Consider the following 23,906-nt stretch of genomic DNA (forward strand, 5'->3'; position numbering starts at 1 on the left):
TGATTGGCCAGCTATCCAGTGTGTTGTGATTGGCCGAATACCTCAAGCGTGTGACGGAAATGTTACGCCCCTCACCATACTGTTGATGCCGTGTCCAGCCAGAGCGACAAGACAAAAACATTAAAACCCATTATAAACTAAGCTTTCGTTGCATCCAGTGGGGACATAATTACTGATTATAATGACTTGTACTGTCTTTTTACGCATTGCATCGCGCCGCGTAAACATAAAACCATGTCTGCATTTGTGATCAGAGAAATGACAAACAACAAGCGCTACTCTACACTGCTCAAAACTCGCGTTTGAATCATCAGTGGCAAATCCTTTAAATATGAAAACGTACTTACAGTCTGTGAGTCAGAACAGCCGGCATTGTAGTCTACTCTACCAGGATCAGGAAACAGTCCTCTATAAAATGTGCTGCACACATCTGAATATTTGGGTTGAACTGTTCTGGAACAGTGTTGTAAATACAACTTAACCACTGATTTCTAGTCGTGTCCTCTTTCTAGTGTTTACTACAGCGAGAATAAAAGTTACGCCTTCTTTCTTTGCGTGAACATTTGGGCGGCGCTATGCAAATCTTCCCACATAGTGACGTAGATATGTGGGGGCGTGTTAGAACAAGCTGTTTTAGGTAGGTGTGGCTGACTCTTACATTTTATAAAGAATATCTCTTTGGATTTGAAACTTTAGTCTTTGCAACTTAACAGATCTTCTTTATGCACCAAGAGCTTGTAACACTCCAAAGAGAAAGGACAAATTGAAATTGTATCATATGACCCCTTTAAAATATTTTTTAAATTATAATTTTAAATGAAAAATGTATAATTTTAATTTAAATTATAATTTTAAAATTTATTAAATTTTTCCACAGCCTTCATACTTATTCCATATAGTTTAAAAAAGCATCGGTATGCAAATAAAATCGCTACAGAGCCAGTAAATTATATTTGATTTCACTTCAGTGCCTTTCTATAAACCCGATTCAGTAATAAGCCACAAGTGTCTCCGTTTCGATCGTCTCTGATGTTCAGATGTCACAGGACTCCTCTGTCTCTCCTCTCCATCACGGCTGTGAGTGTCTCTAGAAAGACGAATCAATAAGACACAGAACGGAGAGGAGATTAAAATCAGCTTTGGGTTGGGCATGGAATCGATGATTTTCATAATGGCTGATAAAGCTCTCTCTGGCTTTAACCTAATTAGTCGGCAAACTCTCATTAAGAGAGATTTATCCTGCGCTCTCGGGCTGGATAATGCTGATTGACAGACAGACTGTTTTTAAGAGCTCAGATTAGCATCATGGTGTCTTAGAAGCCACCTTTACTCCTCTAATGCACTTACAGCTGCTCAGTGGCAGTGTTGGACTGGTTTACTCGACAGGATTGACATGTAATGTGCTTATGTTTATCTACAGAGTGAAATGTTTTGACCTTGTCGTGTTCTCTGTTTTATAATGATTAGCAGAAGACGTTCATGTCACTGTTTTCTTGTCTTTTGTTTACATTTTGGGTGACACTATATGACTTTTATTAATAGCATTAACAGACATTGCTATATTAGTTGGTGTACATTCAATAGTTTATTATTTATTGTCTTTTCAGATATTTTCACGTTTGAATGCTAAATGTTAAACAATATGTAATGTTCACTGTAGTAATATTTTACTTATTAATAAGTCAATATCAATCAATAGTAATAATTTATGTATTTGAAAAGCAATGTTACGAGCTAAATTTGTACCACCACAGCATTATTTATATTTTATTTAGTATGAAAAGTATTATCTATCTATCTATCTATCTATCTATCTATCTATCTATCTATCTATAATAATGGTAACTATATTAGCAGCTATATTTGTGCTACCAAAGTTTGTATAAATACATAAAAGTATTTATGTATTTATTACGAATACAAAACATTTATTTTAATATAAAAAAACTGTGAAAGAAAGAAAGACATAAAATAGGAAATAAAATAAAATAATACTAACTATATTAACAGCTATATTTTTTACTACCAAAGCAATGCAGGTTAGCTGCATTCATTCATTAATTAATTCATTCATTCATTCATTCATTCATTCATTCATTCATTCATTCGTTTACATGTATACAGCATTATTTATATTTTATTTAGTATGAAAAGTATTATCTATCTATCTATCTATCTATCTATCTATCTATCTATCTATAATAATGGTAACTATATTAGCAGCTATATTTGTGCTACCAAAGTTTGTATAAATACATAAAAGTATTTATGTATTTATTACGAATACAAAACATTTATTTTAATATAAAAAAACTGTGAAAGAAAGAAAGACATAAAATAGGAAATAAAATAAAATAATACTAACTATATTAACAGCTATATTTTTTACTACCAAAGCAATGCAGGTTAGCTGCATTCATTCATTCATTCATTCATTCATTCATTCGTGTACATGTATAAAATTATTTATTTTAATAGTAATAAAATTTAAAAAAAGAAAGCATGAAACTAATATAATGGTAGCTATATTTTAAGTACATTTATTTAATACAAGTACAAAAAATGTTTGTTTTAATATTAATACAATTACAAAAGAAAGAAAGAAAGAAATGAATATACTGGTAATTATACTAGCAGCTATAATTTTGCTACTAAATCAATGCAGGTTGGCTGGATTTTTATTAGCTTAATTTTTATTTATTTATGAAAAATAAAACAAGACCATTTTTTATATTTAAAAAAATCATAAAAAATTATAATTATTTATAATTACATTTATTCAATACAAATAAGAAACAAAAATATTTTAATATGAATACAATGAAAAAAGAAAGTAAGAAATAAACAAAAAATTGCTAACTATTAGCAGCTAAATTTTTTCAGTGCAATTTGCAATTTTATTAGCTTCATTTGTATTTATATATTCATTTTAAGAAAATTATAAAAAAAAGAAAAAAAAAGAAGTGAGATCTAAACTGAACTAATGGTAACTAGTCGTATAAATGTGGTGTGTTTTTCTCTGTAGGATAAGTGTTATCAGTATTGGCCTGATCAGGGATGCTGGACGTACGGTAACGTTCGTGTTGCTGTGGAAGACTTTACAGTTCTGGTGGACTACTCCATACGCAAATTCTGTGTACAATATGTAAGTCTGAACACAAGCTAGAGATGTAATGTCTGCTGCTGTTATATGTGTATGCTTCTCTGTTAATTCTGTGTTTGTGGCTTCTCAACAGTCTGCTTTGCTCAAGTGCATGTATATGTGTGTTGTTTCCTGTGTCACCATGCACACTCTCACCCGTCTCTGTGTCCACTGCAGCAGGCCAGCGACGGCACCAAAACGCCTCGTCTGGTCACGCAGCTTCACTTCACCAGCTGGCCTGACTTCGGCGTTCCCTTCTCGCCCATCGGCATGCTGAAGTTCCTGAAGAAGGTGAAGCAGGTGAACCCGTCGTACGCCGGGCCCATCGTGGTGCACTGCAGGTGGGTAGTGTATGACGTGACCGCCGTACTCTTAACATACTGTACTAGACTGTGACCAGAATATCAGGCGAGATCTGGAGCTGTGGAGAGCGACACGTCTGGTGTGAATCATTTAAATGTGAAGTGTGACATGTTTTGGTCTGTGAGATCTTGCGAAGATGCACGTGATGTGTCTTGTTCTCTATTTTATAATGATTAACTCAAAACTGTAGTTCAAAACTATTTCTTCTACATATATATACATATAAAACTAACACCTTTTCAAGATTTGGCATTGACTTTTTATCAGCTATGTTATGATACTATATAATGTTCAATTAAAAGTCAATGTAATCATTGGCCTAATTATACTACTATTATTAATATTACTAATATTAATATAGGACTATTACTAATACTAGTGCTGTACAGCTTCTTTGCGAGATTTGACATTGACTTTTATTAGCTGTTATGATAATGTTCAATTAAAAGTCATTGTTAATTGAATTCAGTGTTAACATAATTAAAAAACAATATTATTGTAATGTATTTGTACTATATTAAAGCAATTAGCTGCAGAAAAAGATTATAGAATTATTGAGACGTTATAGAATAATATATAATTTATAATATATGTATAAGTTATTATTAATATTTAATATTTGAAACGAAACCATCACAATAAGTATTAAACTTCAGTGCATAAATGGACTCTGATTTTTGGCTGTATCTCATTAAAATATTTTTTTTCTCCTAACATTTGACATTGAATCTTTATCAAGAGCCCAAACTTCCTGATCAAACGTTTTACTTTCACAAAGTAACAGTAACTTGCAGAATGAAAGTGCACATTTGAAATTAAACTTCAGTAAAAAGGACATATTTTACATAACTTCCATCCACAGTAATTCTTTTTGAGACCTCGCGACCCTTTTACGTCAGTCTGTCACGCATGCATAATTGATTTTATCCGACAATGATATACATTATTCAGAACGATTAGCATGTGATTTGAATTAGGTGAATGAAGGTCTTTTCTCGCAGCTGATTCAGTGGCTGTGTTGGTGACACAATGGCCGGTCTGTCCTCTGTCATCAGTGTTGACCGTCTGCCCTCTTTCTGTGTCCTGAACAACCAAACACAGCGTCAGCAGCAATACCAGACACGTCAGTTCCTGTCAAAAGCCCTATTGAGGGTTTGTTCGTTCATTCAGTTGATCACTTATGTCCTCTAGTGGTCAAAAGATGAAAATGTTTGTGTGACAGATAATTGAGAGTGTTTGTTATTGTTTGTGTGTAGATATATTCCTGAGTGTGCGAATATTCCTCACTTGCAATTATTGTGAATTTATTTGAAGTAAACACTTTATGAAATCTGTTTCATGGTGTTAATGTCACAAAAACATTTAACACATAACAATTAGTGTTTCAATTGTTACAGTGACAGTAACAGTTAAAGATTCATTTTTAGTTTGAATTAAATTACAACCCATAATGTATTTGTGCATGTTTAATAATTTAATTCTCAGGATTGGAGAAAAAATGGCTATAATAATTTTCAACATAAAATGCTAAATAAATAAATGGTCTATATATAGTATAATACTTATATTTTTTTAAATATAATATAAAACAAAAAGAGAAAATTCAAAAAATTCTAAATGATTGATGTTTAGTGTTGACCGTCTGCCCTCTTTCTGTGTCCTGAACAACCAAACACAGCGTCAGCAGCAATACCAGACACGTCAGTTCCTGTCAAAAGCCCTATTGAGGGTTTGTTCGTTCATTCAGTTGATCACTTATGTCCTCTAGTGGTCAAAAGATGAAAATGTTTGTGTGACAGATAATTGAGAGTGTTTGTTATTGTTTGTGTGTAGATATATTCCTGAGTGTGCGAATATTCCTCACTTGCAATTATTGTGAATTTATTTGAAGTAAACACTTTATGAAATCTGTTTCATGGTGTTAATGTCACAAAAACATTTAACACATAACAATTAGTGTTTCAATTGTTACAGTGACAGTAACAGTTAAAGATTCATTTTTAGTTTGAATTAAATTACAACCCATAATGTATTTGTGCATGTTTAATAATTTAATTCTCAGGATTGGAGAAAAAATGGCTATAATAATTTTCAACATAAAATGCTAAATAAATAAATGGTCTATATATAGTATAATACTTATATTTTTTTAAATATAATATAAAACAAAAAGAGAAAATTCAAAAAATTCTATTAGAAAAATGATTGATGTTTATCCATCAAGATCATTGATTTATATTGTGAAAAGTGGTAAATAACATATAACATAATATAATATAATAATATTTATATTTACATTTCTAATTATATTATAAAATATAAACATATAAAAATATTCTACTAGATTTTTTTTCAAACATAAATCAATGACCATCAAGGTCATTGATTTATAGTATTAAAAAATGGTAAATAAATACATAAATAAATAAACAATTAAACATAGTCTGAGTATAGTATTTGTATTTCTAAATATAATGATATATAAAAATATCTATAAAATATTCTGCAAATAAAATTATTTTTATCCATCAAGGTCTCTGTATTAACTTTAACGATTAACTTTAATGATTTTGTTTTCAGGAGTAGACCATTCATTTTTTTATATTGATATTAATTTTAAATTATTTAATAATTTTAATGTGAAATTTAATTATAATTTTAAAGTGAGCATAAAAGAAAGAAAGAAAGAAAGAAAAATGGTTGTCTAAATATAATATAAAATCTATTTCTAAAAATAATATAAAATAAAAAGATTATACTAGAAAAAAAAAAGATTTTTATATATCAAGATCATTGATTTATATTGTGAAAAAGTGGTCTCTGTATGATAATTGTTTCCAAAAGAAGGGTTGAAAAAATCTTATTTTTGGAAAAAAACTGCATTGATAAATCATTCACAGCAAGAGCAGTAAAGTAAATTATATCATGTTGTCATATTGTTTATGTTGTGAATAATTATTTATGTCTGTGCTGTGTGTCCGTCAGTGCTGGCGTGGGCAGGACAGGAACGTTCATCGTCATCGATGGCATGATTGACATGATGTACGCAGAAAAGAAGGTGGACGTCTTCGGCTTTGTGTCACGAATACGTGAGCAGAGATCGCAGCTCATTCAGACGGATGTGAGTAGAGCATGTCATTGGCTTTTGCATGATTTTCATTTTTATCTACTGTACCTTGTTATTATAGAAAGAACAGGTGACAGAAGTAGTACCTAGAAGTCATACATGTTTAACGCTGTACTGAAAGTCTGGTTTGTGTTGTAGTTGCAGTACTCCTTCATCTATCAGGCTCTGCTGGAGTACTTCCTGTACGGAGACACGGAGCTGGACGTTTCTTCCCTGGAGGGTCACCTGGATAAACTTCACAACACCAGTGCGCCGCTGGACCGCGTGGGCCTGGAGGAAGAGTTTAAGGTGAGGATATTAGTGGTGTGCAATTGTTTACTGATCTGGTTTTGACAGATTATTAAAGCATTTTTAATGCTGGCTTTGCAGAAACTGACAAACATGCGTATAATGAAGGAAAACATGAGGACGGGCAACCTGCCTGCCAACATGAAGAAGAACAGAGTCCTTCAGATTATTCCATGTGAGTTTAAGATCATCTGTGCTTGTGAAGATCAAAACCCTACAAACAAACCTAAAAGTGGCTGTAAAACATATTTAATCTCTTCCTTCCATCTAAAATGTATGCTGCTGTGCTGCTGGGTTTGTTTACGAGGAAGTTAATCCGAAATCTCTCTTCCTTTTCCTGTTCTGCTTGTGACTTCAGTTGTAATCGTGAGACAGGCAGTTCAAAACACCAGAGGCTTTGCTAGAGGTCAAGTTTTGTCTTTTCTCATTCATTTGTTCAGATGATTTTAACCGAGTCATCCTTTCGATGAAGAGAGGGCAGGAGTTCACCGATTATATCAACGCATCTTTCATTGATGTGAGTTTTTCATTTTTTCATGACTCTTTTCAAGTTACAGGGGAGGGTTGTAATACAAATATTATGAAAATGAAAATTATTATTATTTTTTTTTTTAAATAAGACCAGGGATGTTTTAAGTAAATGAGGTCAGTTTGATTTTTTTTTTTTGTTTTTTTTGTTTTTATCATTTAAAAAATTCAGAATATTTTCTTGTGTGTGGTTGGGTTACTCTATGACTGGGTCCGAAATTAGCTTTTTGCCAGTTTTCGCCAACCATAAATATTTCTTACCAACCATGAACCTGCATTTTCATTATTTTTCTTAAAATGTAATATTTGTGTCCTTATGACAGTGGAATTATTTAGCTATTTTTCCATAATAGTGACAATCTGTTATATAAAAAAATATAATAATAAAATAAATAAAATAAGGATGGCCCTGTATATGTATCTATATACAGTGGGTACGGAAAGTATTCAGACCCCCTTAAATTTTTCACTCTTTGTTATATTTGTTATATTGGAATGGCAGAGGATCCCCAAATCCAGGTGTGAAAAACTTGTTGCATCTTTCCCAAAAAGACTCATGGCTGTATTAGATCAAAAGGGTGCTTCTACTAAATACTGAGCAAAGGGTCTGAATACTTAGGACCATGTGATATTTCAGTTTTTCTTTTTTAATAAATCTGCAAAAATGTCAACAATTCTGTTTTTTTCTGTCAATATGGGGTGCTGTGTTTACATTAATGAGGAAAAAAAATTAACTTAAATGATTTTAGCAAATGGCTGCAATATAGCAAAGAGTGAAAAATTTAAGGGGGTCTGAATACTTTCCGTACCCACTGTATATGGTAAAACTTCCACAAAGGGTAAAAGTTGGAAGAATGTGTCATGAATTGAATTGAATTATTTACATTACTATTCAAAAATGTGTTTGTTTTTAAAAGAAGTCTTTTATGCTCATCACTGCATTCATTTGACCAAAAATTCAGTAAAAACAGTAATATTCTGGAATAATATTTAAATTAAAATAGCAATTTTCTATTTCAATATATTTTACTATTTAATTTATTCCTGTGATGTAAAGCTGAATTTTCAGCATCATTACTCCAGTCTTCAGTGTCACATGATCCTTCAGAAATCATTCTAATATGCTGATTTGCTGCTCAAGAAACATATTTGATTATTATGATGAAAATATTTATGCTGCCGAATATTTTTGTGGAAACTGCAATACATTTTTTTTCAGGATTCTTTGATGTATAGAAAGTTCAAAAGAACAGCATTGATCTTTTGTAATGTTATAAATGTCTTTACTGTCACTTTTGATCAATTTGTTATGTTGCAGTTCCTAATAAACTGGCACGTTACTGTTTTATTTACACTCCAAAGCCAGTTTGTATTGGTCTGCAGTGCTCATATTATCTTCATGTGCTCGTGTTTTGCAGGGGTACCGGCAGAAGGACTATTTCATCGCCACACAGGGTCCTCTGGTGCACACGGTGGATGATTTCTGGAGGATGGTTTGGGAATGGAAGTGTCACTCAATCGTGATGCTGACAGAACTGCAGGAAAGAGATCAGGTACACACACACGTTACAAATCCACTCTCACATGTCTTTCCAAAGCAAATCCTGGAAGCTTTGTCATTTGGAGTGTGTGTGTGTGCGTTGCAGGACAAGTGTTTTCAGTACTGGCCTACTGAGGACTCGGTGACTTACGGAGACTTCACGGTGGAGATGAAAGGAGACACGCTGTGTGACACGTTCAGTCTCAGAGATCTGCTGCTCACATACGGCCCGGTGAGTGCGCATTATGAGCTGATTTGCATCGGCATTTTTTATAATATTTGCATTCTGCATTCAAACTCCATTTTTGGAGTTGATATGTGGAGGCCGGATGGCTGAATTGTAATGCATGTTGGTGTGTTTGTGTGTGTTCCTGACAGGAGAAGCAGACACGTTTGGTTCGGCACTTTCATTTCCACGGCTGGCCAGAGATCGGGATCCCAGCCGAGGGTAAAGGGATGATCGACATCATCGCAGCGGTGCAGAAACAGCAGCAGCAGTCGGGCAACCACCCCATCGCCGTGCACTGCAGGTAATCAAGTCCTACTATAGACCACAGATTCCCAAAACATTTTGATCAGCTGAAGCCCTTTGACCTAAAATATTTACTTGAAGTACCCCTGTGATTTTAAATTCGGATAATTAAATAATTTGACTGTTCAAATTATTATTAGCATTTCTGCAATTCACAAACTCCTTGAAGTTGTGTTGTGAAACACACCATGCTCTAGACTAAGTAGAATTGTACTGATTATAATTAATAAAGATGAATCCAGACCTTACCACAACAATAAAACGTTTTCAGAATGAAACGTACTTTATTAATCATTTTTAGCAATGAAGAAATCAATGCCAAAGACTTTTTCCCTTTTTATCCTATTTAAGTATATTTTAGTATCTTTATAGTTTTACTGTCATCGTTTTTATTAATATTGTGATTACTTGTTTTCCAGTATATTCCATTTTCATTGTAAGTTTAAATTTGAGAAAGTTTTTATTAATTTTTTTTGTCGCGTATTTGACATCTTTAGTACATTTTTATTAGTGCTGTCAAACGATTAATCGCATCCAAAATAAAAGTTTTTGTTTACATAATATATGTATGTGTTCTGTGTATATGTATTATGTACTGTATATATAAATACACACACATGCATGTATATATTTCAAAAAAATATGTTTATATATGAAATATATTTATTTATAATATGAATTATATGAATATATAGTCATGTAAATACATGTAAATATTTTCAAAATATATACTGCATGTGTGTGTATTTATATATACATAATAAATATACACAGTACACGCACATATTATGCAAACAAAAACGTGTATTTTTTAATGCGATTAATCGCGATTAATCGTTTGACAGCACTCATTTTTATATACATTTTTATTTTAGTTTTGGCTGTCAAGTTAAACTAGATTAAAATAAGTAATTTTGCCTTGTCAGCTAGCTGAAATAGAACGTTTTTATATATGTATTTTATTTCATTTCAATTAGCTGTTATTTTTTAATTCAAAATATAGTTATTTTAACTACTATAATCCTGACACTTAGTTAACTCTTTAACCTTTAATGTGCATTTTATTATTATTATTATTGTTTTGTTTTTTTTTAACATTTGCATTGAATTGGAAAACTTTATGAAACTGATGTTCTTGTGTTCTCTCTCTGTGGGATGTTTTTGTGTGCTCTGCAGTGCCGGAGCGGGTCGGACCGGTACGTTTATCGCTCTCAGTAATATTCTGGAGCGAGTGAAAGCCGAGGGTTTGCTGGATGTGTTTCAGACTGTGAAGAGTTTACGAATGCAGCGGCCACACATGGTGCAGACAGTGGTCAGTGCAAACCTTCAGACACTTCATATCCATTACACATTTACATACACAATTCATCACGATCATCAAAAATGAATCACGGTAATCAGTCGTTTCTGCCAGAATACTGCAATAAAACTGGTAACTTGCTGTTGTAGTTGTCCTCTTTCATCCCAAGGATTTTGAACGCAACTTAGTCTTAATAGGCAGCTTAATTTATTGATTAATTATTAACAAATGAATTTATCATATAGGTAACATAAGTAATATCAAGTAATAGAAATTCTTTAAATAATAATGATCTAAATTATTAGTATAAATTAATTAATTATATTTATTAAATTCATATGAATAACATTAAATCTATGATTAAATATGAAAAATTCCATGTTCATTTAATTTTAATTTTAATGTTATTATGATTTAAAACAAGTAATAATATAAATGATTAGTATAAATTAATTAGTAACACAGATTAAATTAATATGATTAATATTATAACCCTTATTAAATCAAAATAATTTTATTGTCAGTTTCATAAATAATTTAATTTGAATTAATTCATGAATTTTTATATGATTTAATACAAGTGATATAAAATTGTTCAAATAATAATAATAATAATACACATTATTAGTATACATTGATTAGTAATATTGTTTAAATTAATATTATTAATATATCAACAATGATTAAAATACTCATTTGAATGTAAATTTCAAATGAATTTCGAATTTTAACGTATTTTATTTATTTATTTTTATTATGAACCAAGCAATATAAATTAAATAACAATATCAATTGCTAATTGATTAAATTAATATTATTCATATTAAAAGATTGAAAAAGATTTACAACAATAATCATAACTATCATATTTGACAAGTGGTACATTTCTGTAAGTGGTAATAAATCATTCTAAATAGTTCACAATAACTTGACCTCTACGTGAAGTATGCATTCTTCTAAAATGATTCGTATTAATATTGTTCTTTCTTTCTGTCTGCAGGAACAGTATGATTTCTGCTACAGAGTGGTACAGGACTTTGTGGACATTTTCTCAGACTATGCCAATTTCAAATGATCTAATCTGCCTTAAATGTTTGAGTTTGATGCTTTTTTACACGTCAGTCGATCAGGATTTTACACCGCGACTGGAAGATAATTACGCTCTATTTTGCTATGCACTTCTCCTCGGTGTTACTAAAAGACCACATCTATCTGTAATATACTAAGGCTACTAAAGTTTTATTAACATATTTAAATGGGTTATTTTATGTTGGTCTTTCTCATGACGGATCATTCCAGTTGGACTTCTGTTGTCATTGTAAAATAGTGTTTATTTGTTCAACTAATTATTTGTATTTTTTATTAAGCGACTCATGTAGAATTTGTAAAGCTGTAGGTGGTTTGTATTTATGCACTGTCGCAAACAGGACGTCCTGCCAAATAAACCATGTATGTGAATGTTCCATGCCATTTTATTTATTCAGAGTTATTGTCTTGCAATTTATGAAAGATATCATTGTGTCAAAAAAGTTGTTTTGTTCCTGTCTTTAACATTGTGCTCATCAGCCATTGCAAATGTGAACATTTTTGACTTTTTGTTTTGGTTTCAAAGCAGCAAATATACATAAAGCGAGTGAGATTATTTAGGTTTGACAGGATACGGCTAAAGTATTGTTCGTAAGAAAGGCACAAACAAACACATTTACATGGTGTAACATCAGCAAGAATTTCTATTAGACGAGATCTTGCACAGAAACAGCAACTGTATGAGACTGATGACCTTTGACCTTAAACGTCCCGCCTCTGTTTCCCTGAGAATGATGCGGAGAAGAACTGCACAGGTTGCCTTGCAGAAGGCCAAGGATTTACAAATAAATGAACAAATGCATTATGAAATCCCATCGTTGTCCTGTGTCTTATTTTTTGTTGGATTTATTGGATACATAAAGGTTTAATCAGGTTTACAAAAGGCTCATAAATGTTGATAATGTTTAATAATAAAGTAAAAATGCATATAAATGAAGAAAAATAACCAAATAAAAGTCAACAAAAAAGGGTTAATATGCTTTTAACTGCCTAATAATCACAATATAAAAATGATAAAATAATAATAAAATAGGATAATTAAAAACTATTTATTTAAATAAAAAATAAAATTAATATTAAAAATGGTTCAATCAAATGTATTTAAAATAAATAAAATATTGAAAATACACTTGTAATGCAAATGGCTAAATAAAGGTTTAATTAGGTTTTTAAAAACGCTAATCATAAGAAAGTAAAACTATAAAATGTACAAATGCGTATGAATAAATAAAAATGACCGAATAAAGGTTCAAAGTCAGTAAGTCAATGATAATATTTTAAAATAAGTGTATAATTTAAATGACAATGACGTGTTATGCTTTTAACTATGCTTTTAATAATGTTTTAACTAATAATAACAATAAAATAATGACAAACAATAATATATAAAATAATAATAAAACGATTATTTAAAATATTAAAAATGGTAAAATAAATAAATCACATTTTTCTAAAATTAAAAAATGGATGTTATTTGGTTGACTTCTTGGCTCTTCTCAAAACCTTTGAATTTTTTGTTTGTTTGTTTAATAAAATGTTTATTTCATTTTTATCAATATCATTTAAAAAAGCTGCTTAAACCTTTATTGATAAAAATAAAATAAACATTTTATTAAACAAACAAACAAAAAATTCAAAGGTTTTGAGAAGAGCCAAGAAGTCAACCAAATAACAAACTTTTCAGCAATAAACCAACAGCTACTGCCATCTAGTGGACATGTTTGATAGTTTTTTTTTTTTTTTTTTTACATGAAAACAGGGTCTACTGAAGCCTATGAGTTGTGCATATCATGCTTTTTTATTATTTATCTTATAAGTATTTTTTATTTTTCTATACATTTTAATGATTAATTATAATTATTAATTAAAAATATAAATTAAAATACCTTATATGTACAGCCCTGTTTTATGAATAATATAATGTTACACAGAAACATATACGGAATAAAAAAAAAAAATGTAAATACAGGCCAAGTATATGGCCAAGATATACCAAATATGGCCAAGATTGGTGACAAAAATGAGAAAACATTCGTCAGTAGATGTCACTGTTATGTTTACTAATCCGCTGGAGATTGAGGCCTAGTCGTTCCTCGTAGAAATGGCTTCTCTCTGGAAGATAATGTTGAACTGAAATAGTTTATCAGAGTTTTATTGTACTGAAATCTTGTACAGCATCTTCACGTGCAACAGAATGTCATGAAACTGACATCTTGAGGCGTTTCTGGTGAGTTCAAGTCATGCTTCATGTTTGTTTTGAGGTCGTTGGGTAAAAGTGTAGGCCTACATGTCAGTTTAGTTATCTGCATCTGTGCAGTTCTTTGTCATAAATCCAGTGTGCAAAATATCATGGGGGAGTAATAGTCGTTTCCCCATCTACTGTAGCCTAAGTTTTCACTGCGTTCACCATACTGCGTTCATGCATACTTTATACAACGATCATTTGAAAATGTAACTTTCAATATAATACATATTCCAGTTTATGTGGCAAAGAGGTTTGCATACTTGAGCTAAGAAAAGAGGGTTGTACTAGAAATGCAAACAGTAAACAGTTTACGGTTTGTACAGTAAACGGGTTGTGTGTGTGAGATCATGAAGACTTGAATTTGGCTTATTCAGTACTCAAATGTTATACCTATCTATGCAATGCAGTGGAATACTGCAATAAGTTTAGTATACGACCCCTATTAATCAAACATTTTTTATCTTTATATATATATTATTAGGCTATTGCTATTATTATACCCTCACTGGGGGCTGAGCCCCCCTAAAATTAAAATCCTAGAATCGCCCCTGGCTTGGGTCCCTCCAGGGCCGTGTGCTCTTCACTTCCAATCCGGCTAAAAATATACCAACTTTGGCTCTTTACTTTTCTCAGCATGCCTTTGTCCAACGTGCTTTAATAAATTCTAATTTCATACAAAAGAATAAGAAACTACAGGAGGTTAGAATGAAAATGTGGATTAGTTTCCACCAAAAGCCCAGCAGAGAGCCTGTGCCCTAATAGAGCTGGGCATTAGGGGCCGATCTCTGCCAGCACGCCTCACGTATGGGACCGCGCTTCACACTCACTGTGTTCAAATGCAGTTAAAAACAAATGAAGCCATCTCTTCAGATGAGAGCCGATTTAATTTGCTAACAGAGCCAGGTAGTCTGGAGTTTACGCCTGGAATGAACAAAGGATTCATTGTTCATGTGTGTGTGATTATGCATATATATTGTGTCTAGGTGCATGCAGTGGTGTTTCCTGACAAGCTTGTTATAATTTGTACTCTCAAAAATGTTAGGATATTGAACTAGTTGGCTCGTGCAAAACCCTTTATTCCCATTTGAGACAAAACAATCAACAAACAAAATTTTAAATCAATACAATACATGCAATTTGCATGACTTTATTGTAAGAAAGGAAAAGTGAACAAATGTAATCATTCTGTATTTATTTATGTAATACAAATTACAGATGTATGTAAAAACCTAGGGTTATTATAGTTAATTAAAATCATAAAAACATTTTTGGTACTTGAAATACAATAAATGTTAACCAAAATAAAATATAAAAAAAACAGAAGGCAACATTTCTGGTTTTCATTTAATTGAACTTGATGTACCAAAACAACTAATAAATAAATAAAACAAATATCAGTCATGATAAATAAAAATGACAAAAACACAACAAAATTACTAAAATTTGAACTAAAATTAAAATGTAAAATATACAAATAAAAACGAATGCATGCTTTCAATACTCTCTATTTGTCATATCACTAATCAATTTCACTATGATTTTTAGACCAAACTGCGCAGACCAAAATGAACTTCTGTCACCATTTTTTACTCTTCTTCATGTCGTTCCAAACCCTTATATTTTCTTGAACACATGTTGTTGAACACATAAGGAGTTACTTTGCTATTATTTTCCAATGTGAAAGAGAAGTAGGGCCGTTGAGCTCCAAAAAAAGGACAAACAGAAGCACAAAATACAGTTAAAGTAGTTCATATGATTTGTGTGCTACATTCTGCATCCTCTCTGAAGCCTGTTTTTTGGCTTTTGAGGACTTGGAAATATAGTGCATGAATTAATGCAAAGTTTTGCATGAATCGGCACAAGTTTTGCTGATACTTTTTGTCCTCTTTGGAGCATGACAGTATGTAGAAAAGCACAATATGCCATATTCAACATGAGAGCGTGCTTTAGAGATGAGTCTGGATAAATATTGACTTTATTTAGTTTTAATCTGTGTTGTTGTATTTATCCTTCCTATAGCTCAAGCTGTGCATCATGGTACTAGCTATGCAAAGGTCATGGGTTTATTTCCTAGCGAAAGCAAGAACTGATCAAATGTGTACCTAGAATGCAATGGATAAAAGCATTTGGTAAATGACCAATGGTTTTCATTTAAGAGCAAACTTTTCAGTTTGAAGGGCCAAAAATCAAACTCGATTGAGGGCCGTGGGTCACAAGTAATGTTGCATTATGTCCAACTATATTATATTAAAATGACTAAGTGTTTTTTTCAATAATTAAGGAAAAATGTAAATATTCTTTTAAAAATAGTTTAAATCAAATACATTTTTGTCTTTCACATGTTAGGCTAATGCAAAAACAAAAATGCCATGACATGCTTTTTCCCCCCACTTGCGATACTGCAATGTTGGGCCAAATCATAGGTCATCAAGGGCCCTGGTTTGGGCATCTCTGTTTTAGAGAAGCAACTTGTTGTAGAGGTTTGGTAACTAGTCGACAGTGTTTTGCTTCAGCATGTAACTTATTGTTAGATTTTGTGACATTATTGAAATAAAAATCCCACACTTTGTGTTTACGCACTTGATCTGTGTCGGGTACAATGTCCTAAACGTGCATAATTATACAGGTGACTAGTCATTCAGACGATCCACGCGATTAGTTGGTTTTTAACATCTGCAGATCCCTATCATTCATGCACGCGTGCATGTGCGTCTTTTCCTCCTCTCTCTGTGAAGTTCTGGCTCTAATGTGCTCCTCAGAAGTGTGTGACTGGTTGTAGGTCGTCTGAAGTCGGAACGGCTCCCCCGACGCCAGACCTTGCTTCATTAAACCGCTTCTATAATTGCTCGACTCCAACACAAAACGCCTTGTATCTGTACATTTGCAAATTTCATTTAACCTTAGCCTCTCCTTCCGTACCCCCGGTGGATAATCACTTTGTTTACCACAAATTAAACTCGGCCTGATTGTTTACCAGCCGCAAAGTCCCACCACATTTCTAGAAGCCTCGTTTATTTATTTCAATAATCGCAGAGCAGGGAGTCATGTATATGCCGCGCTCATCTACATGAAAATTGTACAATTAACTTTTGATTAACCAGCTTGTTCATTTTTTTCGCGCACTTTCTCCCCGCGCTCTGCCGTGTAATGGCTAGTCTGAATTTGAATAAACTCCTTTAAATTGGGAGCGGCCCTTCCTTTGAGTCGCATGAATGCGAGGAAGCGTTGAATAAACGCTCGCTAGAACAATAGTGCAGGCTGCCAGTTTGTGGTGTCATCTTTAAGTATGCGAGGATGAAAGCCTCGCGATTTGTCCATCAAAACAAATAAGAAAGGAAGCTGCTAATTCAGATGGCAGGAAGTCAAGTGCTTTTGAGTGCCCGCGCCATGCGCTCCCCATGCGCGAGGGAGGTGGGGGTCCTCTCTGAAATTCTCCGTCACGTAGTGTACTTATCTCAAGTCTTGAGAACAATTAGGGTGAACAATAACTATAGAATGACTTTTTGTTGTGCGCCGGCTGCCTGTAGCAGCAGCAGAGTGCGATAACGCTGTTGGGAGACCACCGGAAAGTCTCTCCAGACCACGGCCGGGGCTGCAGACCCTCAATTTCGCTCTCCGTGCAGCGCGCGTCGAAAGGTTGCACTTTTATCCTGCTGAATGAATGGCATCTTGACACGTTTCTTCTGGGAAGCCATGAATCCCTTTGAGGAGATGAACAATGGGAGTTGATTTGGAATACTTTTGTAAACAGGGTGGTAAACAACTGATGCAAAATCGTATTTTTATTTTTTTATCAGGCTCTTAAAGAAAATCTAAAAGTCACAGATTACAAATGCTATACAGTTAACAGCTGCGCCAATGCCGTTTAGCTACTTAATAAACTTTTGGATTTCATTGTCTTGTTGCGAATGTCAACAGTAATTCTGATGAATCGCTTTTATTTGCATTTTTAATCATTTAAAATTTTACAATTACCAGCATATTGCATTGTAGGATACAGTAATTAATTTAGCGTGCACTCTGCTGACAATTTAGTGTCAGCAGGGTATTACCTGTATAAAATCTGCATACTGTGTACTCTATACTGCACAATGTTAGTATGCTATTCCTGATTTGGCCAATGTTTCCTAATGCAATACTACCAAACTGCATACTGTGCAGTATTCACTACCTAAGCTATACTACTTTTTTAGGTAAACAGTACCTGTTGCTGTGTGTATATGATGCGTCTCCGCTGTTGGTTGATATATTGGTGAAGTAAATCCACACTTTGCTGAAGAAGCGTTAGCAAACTCTTAAACAGCAACAACAGTACCATGTACTCCGCCATTGTTGTGTATGTTTGTTCGCACTTGCCTTTAAAATCGACACGTACTGCGCATGTCTACATACCTAACACGTACTATGCACCTGCATGACGTCACCGTTTTCAAAGATTCCCGTATTGGGTGTTTACACGGAAACGACAACGGTGGCATTTTCAAAAACTTGCACTTTGAAACCTGTTTTCAAAAATGCGTTTTCAGTCCCCAAAACGCTGTTGTCGTGTAAACGAACAGGCAAAACGCATAAAAAGTTTCCCGTTTTTGGCTGAAAACGTTGTCATGTAAAAGACCCCTAAATGTTGCATGTTTTGTCAATTTTAGTAAGTTTTCTGGATATTCTAATGTATGCATACAGAAAATTTGCATATGACCTATACTGAGAGCAAAAATAGTATGCATAATATGGCTTGTGCTGTGTGAGAAAATTTTAGCCCAGTTGATCAAAGTGTTTTTGTTTTTTTGATGACATAGAGTGCATGTGCTTAAATGCCTTGCAAACTGGATATTGCTGATATGTTGCTGATTTAAATTTGTCATCAAGGTCTGGCTGGATGATGAAGATTTGAGAATGACTTGATTGTATTGGTTGCATCAGGTGAAATGTGTTGAAAATATAAACAAAACAGGATGTGCCACACAGTATGTATCTGTTTACAGTGAAATGGTCTTTCTGGATGATCAATAGAAATAGATGTTTTCTAACACATATAAAATATGGTGCTAAAAACAATTTATTAGTTAGTAATTTTTTAACCCCTGATGGTATGCGATACCAAACGAAGCATGTTTTTGTGCGAAAGTCATGTTGTGTTGCTTGCTTGCAGTGTACGTTAAATAAATAGTCTGAATATATTAAAGTTTAAACAGTCAATATTCTGACTCTTTATTTCACATACACCACAATCGAGCGACGTGACACAATGCGACACTATGTATGTACAGTTTTTCTTGAGTATAATGGGAGCGATGTGATTCTGTCGTGTCGCACTCTCAGTGTAGTCTTTGTGTGTCTCCAACACAGCTGCTTTTGTACAGCTTCATGCAGTGTTTTCATTCGAGAGGAAAAGAAGGCAAAAAAACCTCAATAAAAACGAGAAGAACTGTGAGTTCTTAAGACATCGGCCCCACTCCGTGGGGGAAAAGCATAGAAAGAGAGCAAGTGACGAAGAGAGGAAAACAGAGCTGTGAACGGCAGCTGAGGCGAGATAAAACGAGCTTTGTGCCTTTTTTTTCACTTACTGATGGCTGGCAACAAGGCCGGAGTGCCAGCAGAAGCAGGAATATCTGATAGGTCATGTGTTGTATAATGAAAGAAGCCGAGACCGGGGACATGTTAGAAAGCAAGGTGATTCGCGTCCTCCCAGGACGATATTTCAGGATCCAGACGGGCACGACAGAATCTATAGAAGATCCACCGAGACTTTTGGGGTTGATCTATAGTTTATAAACTGACCAAAATAATTAGCATTCAAATGAGATTTGAGGAGCTCTACTGACGGAGAGATGGTGACGGCGCCGAATTCCCCCGACTGTCCCTCTGCATCGCAGACGCCGCTCTGATGCCACGTTTGTCTTCTCTTACCTCTCTTTTACAACTCCGAAAGAGAGAAAAAAGCATTTGGCTGACAACACAGAGCCGCAGTCAGGCGCAGCGGAGTTGAAGAGGTGCTTTGCAAGTTTTTAGTCGCATGAATAATTTGATATCTGAGCTGGCTGTTGCGCTATTGGATGTATGTGGATGTATGTTGCGCTCTGTGTTTTAGGGGCTCCATCTTGCTCTCTGTTGCAGCTCTGCGTCTTGTGTTCTCGGCCCACTTTGTTCCATCAAAATACACATTCAAGACACAAATTAGGGGCCCACCAAGTCAGCGAATGCAGAAGCGGCGCACACACGCTGTCACAAAGGGAAAAAGAGTCCGGGCGAGAGAGAGAGAGAGAGAGAGAGACAGTCGGGCGTCAGTCCAAGGCCCGCTAAGAGGCCATTGTTGGAACACAAGAGCCACGGGCCTGGGAGAGAGATATGGGGGATTTAGCGACATGACTTGAAGCGGGGCTGCAGGAACGAGAGGATTGGGGAATGACCAGATTAACGTGTCGGCCTGGAAGCCTCGCGTCAACTTTATCTCCTTCCGCATGGCAGTCGCAACAAAGAGAACAACCTCATTGCTTAAGGCCATGAAGCAAAACCTGTAGAGTCCTCAGCCTGAAGCACCCACTTCTCGCTCTTTAGCGCACACGCGCGTGTCCTGTCGCATGTAAGGCGTAGCGGCTGTCAGCACAGACAGCTCCGCTGGGATCCGGCAGGGCAGGGATGCCGGGGAAGAGAGGAACTTTGATGTAAGCTTGTAATCGTGGCGCTACAGCCTCGAATGCAGAGTCGACAAACAGCAAACAAAGCTTGTCAGTCAGAGCGCCAAACAAACAAAATAAAAACGTGTAAGGGAAACAGGTCAATTTAGCTCAAAGGGAATCATTTAAGATTTTAAAGGGAATTTGGACAGAATCACTGTTTTACGGCTGATCACTGAGACGGCCAGCGATTCATTGAACGAGCCGTATAACATCAACTCTGCAATGGATATTTATATCACCAAATCTTAGATTGTCTGATTCGGTCTGATACCCTACAAACGTCTGCGGGGCGACTTCAAAAAGACTGCTGGAAAAGTTGAGGCTGGCACTACAAGAACAAAATAATTGTCTCTTTGTTCTGCGCTTTTGGAGGAGAATTCAAACAAAGGGAAATTTAGTCGCTGGGATGCATTTGAATAAGTAGAACATGAGAGCGCAGAGACACTGCTCTGGTTATATAAGAGTCTTTGAGAAATGGAAGAAGGAATGAATGTGAAGTAGGGATGTAACGGTATGAAAATGTCTTATCACGATTATAGTGACCAAAATTATCACGGTTATCAGTATTATCCGGTCAAAATTTACAGCATGCAAATTCGGTCCGTTTTTGGCCAGACAGAAACGGCACACAGGCTGAATGTAAATATAAGTCTCTGTAAATCCACTCGCTGACAGCAGGTGGCGCTTATAGAAAAACTGAATTACAGCTGTTTCCCGTAACCTCCGTGGACAAAGCAGTATTGCGATTAAGAACACTTCTTTTATGTATTACATGGAGCGAAGATATAATTAATTCACTCATATATTAATTTGTATAATTACCTTAGCACTCTTTTAAAACCTCCCAGCTTTTCCGCCCTGTTTTCACTCAAAACGAAACTATTCTGCGTGCTATGCGCACAACTGTTACTTAAAACTGTGCTTTATGCTGGACAGTATTTATTTTTCATGAGTTGTTCAAATCGCGGTAATCGAATACGGTTTCAATGATAATTAAAAGATGAAACGGTAATACTAACCGTCGGGAATTTTATCATGATTTATCGTCAAACCGGTAATCGTTACATTCCTAATGTGAAGGTTCCGGTTCGCCAAAAAGGATTGACACTTAAGTCAGACTTAAAAATGTCTGAATGCCGTTGCATTAGATATTGAACCAATATCTTTTCACGTTTACCATTCAAACAATTTGGGATCTGTAAGAGATTTAAGAATGCATTAAATTGATCAAAAGTGACAGGAATTTCTATTTCAAATAAATGCTGTTCTTTTAACTTTCTATTCATCAGAGAATCCTGAAAAAACACTATTTTCGTAAAAAGTATTACATTAAGTTACATAAGATGCACAACTGTTTTAAACATTGATAATAATGATTCTTGAGCAGCAAATCAGCATATTAGAATGATTTCTGAAGGATCATGTGACACTAAAGACTAGAGTAATGATGCTGAAAATTCAGCTTTGCATCACAGAGATACATTAATTTTAAAATCTATTCATGTAGGTAGTAGTTATTTTAAATGTAAATAATATTACTGTTCCTTAGTGAGCATAAGATATTTTAAAAACAATCTTTTAAACTGTGTATAGACCGTTCTCCTCAAGTTCACAATATTTTTTTAAAACTGACTTTTTATCAAATGTTTTGCTTGCATTGCTCACTTGGCATTTTCTCTTCATTTTATATATGAAATTGATTGCATTGTGAAAAGTTTCTGTTTATGACGAGTTGAAATAAGATGCATAGCAATGTCCCTGAAAAAGAAACTTTTTTTCAGAGATGTAGGAGGTTATTTTATTTTTAATGAGAAATCACAAAAACAACCTTATTTTAAAATGCTGTGAACTGAATAATTCACAATTAACCCTGGAACATGATTTTAGAAAGTAAAGGGTCAGTTATGAGTTCATGTTGACTTAAAAGCATCTGATTTATGGGCTAATTATTGTAATATTGTGTTATCTAGTCTAGTGGAATGGCATTCAGACATTTTATGTGTGATTTACAGTAGATGTCTGAAAGATGGTGAGCTTCAGAATGAAAATGGCAAAAAAAAAAATATATATACTGCAGACATATTAATATTAGGATATTTGGAGAATATCCCAGATTTTTAATCAGACTTCTATCATTTTAATAATATTTACTACTTTTATGTCCTCTGAGCATCTAAAAATTCATCCCACTGAAATAAATGATGCCACCACCACTTGATTTATTTAAAAAGTAGATGGATAAATCTCAATCTGGAACTTCTGACAGAATGTTTGCAAAGAGAGGTGAGATAAACAGCTCCTGAAGTGGAAACCGTTCCAATAAAAGAGTCGAGATTTTATCGGAACTCTCTGGTGGTTTTCGTTGAAATCGGTTTTCAAATCTAATTCAGAAACGCTAATAAACTGACCAGTCAATCTGAACTATAGATGTTTGCTGTCTCTCATAAATCACAAAATGTCTTTTATTTGGCTCCACGTTGTGGTCCGGCAGAGTTTTTCTCTCTGAGTGAGAGTTCAGCTCTTTACTTGAGCTTCGGCAAACTTGCAAGCGGCAGAGTCGAGAGGCCAGAGCGGCGTTTGACCCTCGTGAGACTGAAGTCCACCTGCTGTAACTGACGAATCTGCTTCAGTCTGTTGCGCTAGCTTGCTCTGAATCATTTCGACAGTCTTCTGAAGCGGCTCAGGTGGGCTTCGGTAATGCGAGGTGAGGTCGGTGTCTGTCAGACGTTGATTGAGGGGCGAGTCGAACATTTCTTCTCCTCGTTTCATCTTTAATTAGAGTCAGAATGTGAAATGGCCCCGTCGCTCTGAACTCCAGACTGATATGTGATTATTATCAGAGCTGACAGTCATCGGGTCCCAGACAGTGTTTTTTTTTACCCCCACAGCTCTATGAATTAAAAATGAATGTGTAATGATTCATTATTGGCATGAAATAACTTTTAATTAACTAATTGTCTAATAAAGTGTGAAAGCAGTCATGTGGAAGTTTAAATGAATTTTGTTCAAAAAAATTCTGGTGGAGAAATAAGTCAGTATAAAACATAAAAGTCAAATGTGGCATATTTCAAGAGATGA

The 23,906-nt window shown here is 34.2% G+C and overlaps 1 protein-coding gene across 4 annotated transcripts in view; it reads left to right on the forward strand.

Annotated features, from left to right (window-relative positions):
- LOC107667848 (receptor-type tyrosine-protein phosphatase epsilon-like) overlaps positions 1–12,711 on the forward strand; it is an 85,962-nt gene extending 73,251 nt beyond the window's left edge. For 3 of the 4 annotated variants that reach the window (XM_016459574.1, XM_016459583.1, XM_016459596.1), the window contains 11 exons: positions 3,026–3,145; positions 3,320–3,483; positions 6,491–6,626; positions 6,771–6,920; positions 7,002–7,095; positions 7,361–7,437; positions 8,867–9,001; positions 9,095–9,220; positions 9,367–9,518; positions 10,697–10,832; positions 11,821–12,711. In XM_016459574.1, the coding sequence (XP_016315060.1) occupies positions 3,026–3,145; positions 3,320–3,483; positions 6,491–6,626; positions 6,771–6,920; positions 7,002–7,095; positions 7,361–7,437; positions 8,867–9,001; positions 9,095–9,220; positions 9,367–9,518; positions 10,697–10,832; positions 11,821–11,895 (1,365 nt within the window). In that variant the 3' untranslated portion in view covers positions 11,896–12,711. The remainder of the gene's footprint in view (positions 1–3,025; positions 3,146–3,319; positions 3,484–6,490; positions 6,627–6,770; positions 6,921–7,001; positions 7,096–7,360; positions 7,438–8,866; positions 9,002–9,094; positions 9,221–9,366; positions 9,519–10,696; positions 10,833–11,820) is intronic. The other variant, XM_016459589.1, reaches the window with a different exon arrangement.
- Positions 12,712–23,906: the final 11,195 nt, after the last annotated feature.

Source organism: Sinocyclocheilus anshuiensis, unplaced genomic scaffold, assembly GCF_001515605.1.
Source record: "Sinocyclocheilus anshuiensis isolate Anshui unplaced genomic scaffold, SAMN03320099.WGS_v1.1 scaffold493, whole genome shotgun sequence".
NCBI lineage: Eukaryota > Metazoa > Chordata > Actinopteri > Cypriniformes > Cyprinidae > Sinocyclocheilus > Sinocyclocheilus anshuiensis.